Source organism: Pipra filicauda, unplaced genomic scaffold (genome assembly GCF_003945595.2).
Source record: "Pipra filicauda isolate LSUMZ 115617 unplaced genomic scaffold, ASM394559v2 scaffold281_size1565311_pilon, whole genome shotgun sequence".
Taxonomy (NCBI): domain Eukaryota; kingdom Metazoa; phylum Chordata; class Aves; order Passeriformes; family Pipridae; genus Pipra; species Pipra filicauda.
The window spans coordinates 97,953-108,225 of NW_024104400.1; the positions used below are offsets into that span (position 1 = coordinate 97,953).

The 10,273-nt window shown below is 64.2% G+C and overlaps 1 protein-coding gene across 1 annotated transcript; it reads right to left on the reverse strand.

Moving 5' to 3' along the window:
* Positions 1-3,292: 3,292 nt before the first annotated feature.
* On the reverse strand, positions 3,293-9,549 carry UTP14A (UTP14A small subunit processome component). The gene is given in 15 exon segments (XM_027734308.2): positions 3,293-4,028; positions 4,321-4,420; positions 4,488-4,675; positions 5,044-5,420; positions 5,575-5,932; positions 6,372-6,449; positions 6,538-6,661; positions 6,749-6,843; positions 7,191-7,310; positions 8,263-8,418; positions 8,522-8,664; positions 8,780-8,844; positions 8,953-9,017; positions 9,268-9,354; positions 9,356-9,549. Coding segments are annotated over 15 exon segments (2,316 nt in total). The 5' UTR covers positions 9,449-9,549; the 3' UTR covers positions 3,293-3,761.
* Positions 9,550-10,273: the final 724 nt, after the last annotated feature.

Consider the following 10,273-nt stretch of genomic DNA (forward strand, 5'->3'; position numbering starts at 1 on the left):
AGTTGGGGGGAGCACTCCTGTGCCTGAAATTCCAACCGCAAACCTTCCTCCCCAGCTCTCTTCGTCCTGCACTGTGCCAGGCTGAACCTCACACCTCCATCCGGCCTGGGAGGGCTCAGCCCCTCTCCCACCCCGGGGAGTGGAGCTCAAGCCCGTTCTGGAGAGGACCGTTTCCAACCCATGGGGGCTGGAGGTGTTCAGGGATCCCAGCGAGCAAAGGCACAGAACCCCAGGGATCCTGGGGTGCTCCATGACGGCCCCAGTGCTTGCACTCACATCCCGAGCTTGGGAAGCCAGAGGGACAAGATTTCAGCTCCAGAAACAGCCCAGATAAAATATTTTACAGGTTATTTATAGCCTGCATTAAAAAAAAAAAAAACACACACACAAACAAAAAAGAAACCAAAAAAACCCCAATCCCCCCAAAAAAAAACAGCGACCAAAAAGCCTTTTGTTTGTTGATTTTAAATCTGCCTTTTACTCCATCCCACTCCCACTGGCCTCCCAGGATGGTGGGTGCAGGAGCCCGGCTGCACCGGCAGCTCTCCTGCGCTGGAGCAGTGCCTGGGCTCGGGCACCGGCTCTCCCGGTGGGTCCCTGTCCCAGGGGACCCCGCGGTGGCTGTGCCGCTGCCTTGGCACGTCCCCAGCCCCACAGCAGCGCCGCCGCCCCTGCCCCGGTGCCCAGCGGCCCGCTGTGCCAGCCGGGTTGGGCGGCCCAGGGCCGGGATTAGCCCCCGCTCCCCGCTGGCACCGGGAGCTGCTCGGCCGCCCTCGCCGCGGCTCCCGGCTCCGTAAGCCCGGCTTTGACGTAGCCCGGAAAGTAGGCCAGTAAGAGCAACCGCAGCCGCTCGCAGCTCTCGGGGGACGCGGCGCTGGGGCGGCCGAGGGAAGGCTGCGTGTTCGCACCGCTGCTCCGGGGCTCCCGTGGCCGAGGTGGCGGCCGGCGACAGCAGAGCTTTTCGTCCAGGTTCTCCCCGACTCGCACCTCGTCCGGCAGCCAGAGGCCGGCCCTGCTGCCGCGGGAAGGGCGAGGATCAGGACGGGGAAGTCCTTGCAGGGAGCCGTCCTCAGCCCGCAGCCGTGCCGGGGCCCTGGGGGCTCCCCGGCTCGTTTCTGTCCCCCCTGCAAAGGGCTCCCCCAGTCGTAGCTCCTCTCCCCACCTTCCCTGCCGCCCTGGGAGCTGCCAGTGGACGCCCCAGGCATTCCCCTTTCCTGCAGCAGACCTGCAATTGGTTATTAACTAAGAAACCCCATGCTCCTGTGCCCAGCAAATCCACTTCCCTGCAGGGAAGTCAGAGGGATAAGCGTTGCCTCGATGTGGGAGCTCTGGATGAGCCTGTGCCAGAGTGGGGGGCCCACCCAGCTGCCTGGAGGGGTCAGAAGGTCAGCACCAGTGGCTCCCAGGCACCAGGATCCCTCCAACTCATCCCAGCAGCTCATGCTGATGCTTTCCCTGTTTATTTTTGAAACATCTCTGGATGCTGAAAGCCCCAGTTCGAGCCCAGTCCAAGCCTAGCTCCTTGCAGGATGAGGCAGATCCAGCAGTCTGGCTACAGCTGTTCCCTCTCACGCTGAGCATCACCCACACTCAGGCTGCTGGACACACCAGCTATGCACGAGGCAGCCTCAGTACGGGGATCTGCACCTCGGCAGGTCCCCTCGCTGCTCCAGGTGATCCAGCTTGTGACAGCAGCAAACCCACCTGCTCCACCCAGGCCCGAGCTGCTGTCACACCTGGTGGCCCCGGTCCTCTGCAGGATCTGCACCCCAGGGGGAGACTGCCCTGGTGCCACCATTATGCTGGGCCTGCGGGGAGTAACATCAGAGCCGGGGAGGTCCCAGTTCAGGTTGGGGCAGGGCCAGACCCCGCGGGGCTCTGCCCCCTCCTCGGGGGACAGAGATGGCACCACGCACAGCAGCAGCAGTCCATCCTTTGCCATGAGGTGGGCCAAATTTGGGGATGGAAGAGGCGTGGGGAGTACCCCCTCCCTGCAGAGAGGCAAAGAGCAGGACAGTGCTCTACAGCACCTGCTGAGCCCGAACCAGCTCTGCTCTGACAGGCATCAGGCCCCTCAGGACCGTTCCCCACCCGGGTATTCTGAGCATCCTGGGGCTGGAGCTGGGGAGGTGGGCTGGGTACTGGGGCAGCCCGTACCCAGCCCGTACCAGCTGAGCACTGTCCTGGGGCTGGGGAGGAGGAAGGCAGAGCCCTGGGCCAGGGCAGGCGAGGGAGGGCCCCTGCAAGAGGGACAGGGACAGCAGTGCCGCAGGGATCTCCTTGCCTCAGTCCTCGGGGTCTGAAGGGGGCCCGGGGAGGGCTGTGGGCAGGTGGAGGGGCTGGCGGGGGCCTGTGCCTGCCCCACGTGAGCCCTGCCTACCCCTGCTCAGGGCGTTTCACCTTTTACTAAAACAAACACGACACCCCCCTCGCCCCCCCCGCGACAACCCCGGGGGCGAAGGTTTCCCATGGCAGAGGGACGCGGGCTCCGAGCTGGGGCCACCAGCCCCGCGAGGGGCTCTCGGCGTCACGGCACGGAAATGCTCTCCGCTTCCTTTCATTTTTTTTTTTTTTTCCCAAACAACACAAACGCGGCCCCATCGCAGGCCAGCGCTCTGACCCGCCCCGGGTGCTGCGGGGGCCGGAGACAGCCGGGCCGGGTCCCCGGCGAGGCCGTGGCACAGCCAGCCCCCAGCCCTACGTCAGCCCTCACTCCCCTCCCAGCCCAGGAAGGGCCAGCATCTGGAGCCCTGCGGGGTTTTGGGTGGGAATTATGGAGTCACAACCGACCCCACCGTCAGCCTGGAGGAGTGCCTGTGCCCCAGCCCCACAGGACGACCCCCACTTTCCCGGTCTGACCCGGCTGCAGGGCAGAAGGGCAGCCCTGGGACCCGGCAGCGCCCGGGGCCCCGGGGCGGGCTGCAGTGCCAAGGTGGGAGGAGGCGTCCCTGGCACGAGGGACATGTTTCCTGGGATCAGCAGCAGCTCCAGCTCCTGCGCTGGGGCTGGGAGTGTTTCTCCAACTGGCGTGAGCACGGCCCACGTGGGAAGCGGGGGGAGAGGCCTGGAGGGATCCCTGAACAGTCCACAAGGCTCCGGCACATCCCTCCGCCTGTGCTGGATGCACCAAGCAAGCACTGAGCACCTGGCTGTCACACTCCCAGGGGTGGCTGGGCAGGGAGCATGGGCTGAGCGGCAGCAAGAGGCAGAGGCGGGCAGCAAGAAGTCCACGGGCTGCCTGGGGACAGAGCCAGCTCCCAGCACGTGCAGAGCAGCAGCACCACCTCATAGAGCCGTTTCCAGGTGACCACCTTTATTAATGCTGGGCAGGTACCTTGGGGGTACAAGCGGACCTGAGGAACATCCCCCTGGGGCCGAGCTCAGCATGGCAGGGCAGGGAGAAAGCCCCTTTGGCCAACATTTAAAAATACAGAGAGGTAAAAAAATAGGGATATGAAAGATGAAAGCACAGGGTAGGTTGGGGGCAGCTGCTCCAGCCCCTCACTCCCAGACCTGCCCCGCCACAAGCCCTTGACCAGCCTCTCACCCTCCACTCGGCCAAAGCACTGGCGCCGCGTGGCCCCCCAGGGCAGCATGGAGGGCACCGGCCATCCCAGCCTTGGACGCTGCCAGGGCAGCCACATGGACACAGCCCCGGGTTTCATTGCAGGGAAAGAGGAAGAAGGAACTGGACAGAACCAGGAGCTTCTCCTGGTACCTGTGCCCGCTCCAGTCCAAGCCCTTGGGCCGCAGGCACGGAGTTACCGTGCTTTGCGGTGCGGGCGGCGCCGGGACGGTGCCCGTCCCCGGGGCAGTGCCTCCTCCCTGGGGCTGGCCCCACTGCTGGGGGCCGTGTCCGGGACATCCTCAGCCGAGATGGGCTGGATGATGTGGCCGGCACGGGTGACTACGCGAGGGGCTGTCAGCTTCTGGAAGGCACGCTGTGTGTTCCACGTGGTGCCCACGGGCGTCCGTATGCTCTGCTCGAACTGCTGGTGCCGCTCGAAGGGGAAGGGCAGCTCACTGACCTGCGGGGACAGCACAGGGGTAATGTCTCTGAGCCACTCAGCCCAGCCCTTCCATCTCATGCTACCCCCAGTTCCCACTGGTTCCCACTTGTCCAGGACCTGCTCACACCCTGCTTCTGAGAGCCCAGGAGGGCTGGAGCAGTCACCACCACCACCAAAGCAGCCTCGTACATCCCTTCTCCTCCATCACCCCACTGGGCTGTTTAAGCTGGAAGCAGGGATTACAGGCAGGGATGGAGGACGTTTTGGGAAGGGATTGCTGGAGCTCTAACGCTGACCAGGTGTGACGCACCTGATGTGCTGCCGCGTGGATGTTGCGCTTCTCGCTGATGATGACGTGGGGCATGTGCTGGTCCTTCCGGGGAGGCGCCGGTGGCGGCTTGAGCAGGAACCTGCAGGCACATGAGGGGTCAGGGCTGGCGCCAAGCTGGGCATGTCCCTGAGCTCTCCCCCACTCACCTCTTGACCTTCTTGGCGCTGGGCCGGAGCCCAGTGCCGCCCCACTCGCCCCAGCCTGGCAGCACCAGGTTCACCGGCTGCGGCTTCGCCGCCTCCTCGGCCTTGCGCTTCTCCCGGTGGAAGTCGGCGACCACGTCGTCCCCAGCGAAGGCCTCCGTGATCATCCCGCGCTGGTCGATGCCACCCTCCTGCGGAGGGACGAGGCAGAATAGGTTTAGGGGTTACTGTGGGAACTGGGAGGGACTGGGAAGGGTCTGGGACAAACTGGGAGGTGCCGGGGCAGTGGGAGGGGGGTAAAAGTTACTGGGCATTACTGGGTGGGGGTTTAGGGTTACTGTAAGGGGGTTTAGGAATACTGGGAGTTAGTAGTTTGGGGCTTATGGTTACTTGCAAGGGGTTTAGGGTTACTGGTTTGGGGTTACTGTGAGTTACTGAAAGGAGTTTTGGGGCTACTGGAAGGGAGTTTAGGGTTACTGGGAATTAGTGGTTTGGGGTCTAGTGTTACTGGTTGGTGTTTTGGGTACCAAGGAGCATGGGAGAGGCCCGTCATGCTCACCTCTTCCTCCACGACCACAGGCAGGCTTGGGCAGTCCATCTCCTGGGGCTTCCCATCCAGTACAGCCTCCAGGCTGATCATCTTCTTGTCTGTTGTTTTTTCGGCATGTCTGTCCCCAGCCGTTCTTTCCTTCTGCTGCTGCACTTGCTTCCCTGCTCTCGGGGCCACTGGCTTCTCCTGCTCTTCTACAGGCTCCTCCTTGGCCAGACCCTCCACATCCTCCATGGTCTGCACACGGTGCAGCTGCTCTGAGAGCAGGAGCTGCTCCTGGGCCTGAGGGGGCGGCTCCAGCCCTGTGCTCACCGGCTCCTCAGCACAGAACGGGGGGATGGGGCTGTCCCCTGGCCGCTCAGCACTGGCCTCAGTCTCACCAGCACCTACACATTGAGAGCGTAAATGGTCACTCTGAGCAGGGTGGGAGAGTAAGGGCAGCTCTGTGAAAACAGCCAAAACCCACCCCCAAGCCCCCCTTCCTTTGCCCAACCCTGCAGCACTCCCAGCCCCCCCTGCTCGGGGTCTCATGCTCCTCACCGTGCCCTTCAGGGCTCCCTGCCCGCTCCTGTCGTGCCTGCCGCTTCTGCTCAAAGTCTTGTAGCAGAGCTTCCTCCTCTGACAGCTCCTCCTCTTCCTCCTCCTCAATCTCCTCCTTGCTCTCTGCAGCACCAGGCACTGTGCCATCTCTGGGACCCTCCTGTGCCTCAGGCTCTGGGGCCGGGGCGCTGGGCTTGCCCAGCATCCAGGGATTAGCCGTGCTGACCCCGGTGGGGATGGGCACGGCTGCAGTATCCTCTTCGGGCACCTCGCACGGCTCCTCCTCAGGTGGCTCCACCTGCACCTTCTGCATCAGCTCCTTGTTCCTGGCCAGCTGTTCCTGCATGGCCTTGCGGGCCTAGGGGGCACCAAAAAACTCTATCACAAGGCAGAGAACTCATTCCCACCTTCCCTGCCCACCTCAGCTTCTCCCACTTCCCCAGTCAGCACTGGGGACCTTGTCATGGCCTTTCAATGCATAAAGGGGCTTATAAGAGATAGAGAGACTTTATACCACATCCTGGAGGGGCAGGACAAGGGGGAATGGCTCCACACTGACAGAAGGCAAGCATAGATAGGATATGTACAAATTCTCCCCTGTGAGGGTGGTGAGGCCCTAGTACAGGGTGCCCAGAGAGATTGTGGCTGGACACTTCCATCTGTGGAAGTGTTCAAGGGCAGGTTGCATGGGGCTTGGAGCAACCTGGGATACTGGAAGGTGTCCCTGCCCATGGCAGGGGGGTGGAATGAGATGAGGTCCCTTCCAACCAAACACTTCTGTGACTCCATGATCTCACCTCCAGGTCATACTTGGCCATAATGGCCCTGGATCGGGCCCACTTTCCCTTGTTCTGGTGTTTAAGGCTCATCCGTTCCTGGGGGGAAAGAGAGAGAAACATCACACAGAGCTCTCCAAGCAGCAGGGCCCTCTTGAGGAATGGGGCTGAGGTACCAAGGCAGCACCTGCATCCTGAGCTGCTCCAGCTCCTCCAGCCGTGCCAAGGCGGCTGCAGGGTCCGACTTGTGCAGCTGCTCGAACTCCTTCAGGGCCTGGCGCCTCCTGCTCTTCTTCAGCACACGATGGTACCTAGGGCACAAGGGCAGTGAGGGCTCAGGGTCTGGGGGGCCTCCAGTCCTCCCCACTGCCCTGAGCCCAGCACAGGCACAGCCTCACTTCTTGCTCTTGATCCTCTTCTCTCGCCGAGCCTTGGCCTCGTAGTAGGACTGCACAGCCCGTGCCTTCTGCAGCTCTGCCCGCCGCCGCCGGGCCTGACAGGGAGCACGGGGTGAGGGATGGGGAGCACGGGGTGAGGGATGGGGAACACGGGGTGAGGGATGGGGAGCACGGGGTGAGGGATGGGGAGCACGGGGTGAGGGATGGGGAGCACGGGGTGAGGGATGGGGAACAAGGGGTGAGGGATGGGGAACAAGGGGTGAGGGATGAGGGGCACAGGGTGAGGGATGAGGGGCACAGGGTGAGGGATAGGGAACATGGGATGAGGGGCCCAGAGTGAGGGATGGGGAGCAAGGGGTGAGGGATGGGGAGCACAGCGTGAGGGATGGGGAGCACAGCGTGAGGGATGGGGAGCCAGGGCCTGGCAAGGGGAAGCCCTCACCTCCTCCAAGCTCATGGCCTTCAGCGAGGCCGTTTCCTCCGGTGTCAGCAGCGGGTCTGTGATGGGCTGCTGTGTCTTGTGGAGCAATCCAAAGATCTCCTGCTCCAGTGGAGTCCGGGCCTGTTGGGACAGAAGACACAGCAGGAGAATGAGGAGAACTGCAAGGGCCAATGCTTCTCTGGATGTCCCCAACCCTTCCCACTGCCACTAAGCGAGTCTGTGGAAAGGCCCAGAGAAGTTTGTCCCCTCCTCAAGGGACTGGTGGCCCTGCTCATGGGGATCACAGGCCTTGGGCATCCTCCCAGCCACGTCAGCAGGTGAGGGCAGGTGCAACTCCTCCCGTGTTAAGAGAAATGGCCTCTCTTAATTGTCAGATGGGCAGTGCTGATCAGGGGCACAGACAAGGAGCATGGAGCAGGGGTTCCAGGCCACCCAGTGTCACATCCCTCCAAAACGCAAAGGGACCTTTGGGCAGATCAAGGTGAGCCCCAGAAATGTTGGAAGATCAGCAGGGGCTGCGCCTCACCTGGACATCCAACAGCTGCCAGTTACAACCCCATGGGAACTGATATTCAAAACCAAACATATTCTTCTTTTGTAAGGAATGTTTCCAAGCGCACAGAATTTGGCAAACCAATTCCCTCTGCCTCAGCATTTGTGGCTGAGGGACACCCCCAGGTGTCTGGCCCAGCTCAGGGATGGAAACACTGCAGGGGCTGAGACACTACAAGAAGAAGAGGGGACAGAGCAAGCTCCAAACCCTCTCCTGGCTTCTCCCAGATGGAATTTATACACCTGCTATGTGTGAGGAACACAGACTGCCCTTTCAACCCTCCCAAGCTCAGCAGGCACCTGCCCAGTGCCTCAGCCACAGGCTGGGCCTTCCTCACCTCCGTCACTTCCGTCACTACTCCCAACACAGCCAGGAGACATTGAGCTGCCTCAGTCGAGCCTGGAGCCGCCCCAGTCAAACCCTTGGAGCTGCCCCAGCCAAATTCCTAGAGTTGCCCTGTGGCCAAACCCCCAACGCTGCCCCCAGCACCCCCAGGGCCGTGAGACCCCCAGCCCCCACCTTCCAGGCCGACGTCACCCTCTCCAGAGGCGTCACCGTGGGGATGTCCTGCCGCAGGGGGAACACCAGCTGCTCCGCGCGCCGGTTCTGAAGGACCACCTGCTGCCACTTCCCTACATCCTTCGAGGTGGTGACGTAGGCAGCCTCCCTCACCACCTGCAGGGGGACAGGAGGGGTGGAGAAAGGCGATGCCGGCGTCAGGGAGGGGCAGGGGGCAGCGGAGTCTCAGCTCAGACCCCCCTCTGCTCCCTGCACTCACCCTCTTAGCCTCCTCCTTGCTCAGCGGCAGCTCCACCGCCGCCTTCCGCTTCACCCTGGCCAGCTCCTTCCTCACGCTGCTCAGGGCAGATTTGGGGCGGATGGGCTTCAGCAGCTCTGACAGAACCAGCTTCTCGCCAGCACCTACACAGAGATGCCACGTGAGGAGCTGCAGCTGCCCCAGCACACCCCTCGCGGTGGCTCGGGATGGGCAGCGCTGTCCCTTCCTCTCGAGCCCTGCCCAGCGCTCGGACCTCACCTTTGCAGGTGACATTGAACTCGGACACCTGCCCGCCCGCCTCGGAGCGCTCCGCCAGCTTCCGCCTGAGGGAGAGGGACAGAAAATAACCCCAAGGGCTCCTCGTGTTCCCGCGGGTGCTCCAGAGGGAGCGCAGCGTGGCTGCTGCAGGAGCCCCGGGACCCCCCACTCACCGTTTCCGTCCGGACAGGGCGCTGATCGCCTCCAGGAGCCGCCGGTGCCGTCGCTCTCCATCCTCCTGCCACGCAGCACACGTGCTCACAGGCCCAGCCTGGAGGAGCGCGGCCGCGGGGATGGCCCCAGCGCCCGCTCCCCACTGCCCCCCGTTACCCCTCGTTCCCCCCCGGACCCGCCTGGCCGAGCCCCGGGCCCGGCATCCCGGCCAGGCCACGCTGCCCTCCGCTGCACCCGCCACGGCCGGAGGAACGCCCGGAGAGCCACAGGCAGCGGCTGAGACCGCCGAGGGAGGCCGCCCCGACCCCGCTCACCCCGTCCTCGCTCTCGCTGCCGCTCTCGGCCGCCGCCGCCACCGGGTCCTGCGGGTCCTGCGGGTCCTGCTGCTCCGCCATGGCTCCCGCACGCCGGCACTGCCGCAAAGCGCCGCCGCGTGTCGCGCCGGGCCTGCGCGCCCCGCCGCAAAGCGCGCCCGCGGCACGTCACGGTTGCCATGGCAGCGGGCCCGGCGGGCGGGGCGGGGGGACCGGACGGTCCCGGGGGGGGGATCCGGACACACAGACCCCCCCGGCCCGGCCTCGGACGGACCCTCCGAGGGCTTCGGGCCAGCTCTGACATGTCCCCGGGACGCCCCCGGATCGCCGGTGCCAGCCGCGGGCTCCGGGGCTCTCCGCTCCATCCGTGACCCCCGTGGGTCCCTCCTCCCAGCCCCAGGGATTCCGGGATTCGCTGTTTTCCTTTCAGGAGGTGCCCCAGGGCCGCGGCCTCGGGGACGGTGCTCCCGCACCTACAGGTCCTCCCGCCCGCCCGACCCCGACTCCCGAGGGCGTTTTTGGGATTTATGGGATGTGAGGGGTTGTTGGAGCAAATGGACGGAGTTCTCTGGCACGGAGGGGTGTCTGTGTCAGTGCTCAGCCACCGCCGGGGTCACCTGCGCCCGCAGCATCCCTGCTCCTCCTCCTTCTCCTCCTCTTCATCCCGAGCTGGGCGCGCAGGGGGGCTCAGGGCAGGGGCTGGCGAAGAGAGAGGGATAACGAACTGCTCCCCATCTGCTCCCGTCTCCATAGCAACAACCGGGGGGGAAAAAAGTTCCTTATTTTTCCCCTCGGATTTGAGGCTCCGGGGCCCTGCCGCCGCCGGCTGCCACATGCCCACGGGGAGCACCGTGTGTGGGACACCGGGGTGTTCCTCGCACCAAACCCCAGGGTCCCGGTGTGCAAGGCCAGCAAACAGGAGTGCGGCCCCAAAATGTGGGAGGGGCAGGCGGGGAACTCCCCGTGTGCTCCCCGCGGCAGAAGTGGGGCTCGGCAGCCCGGTCCT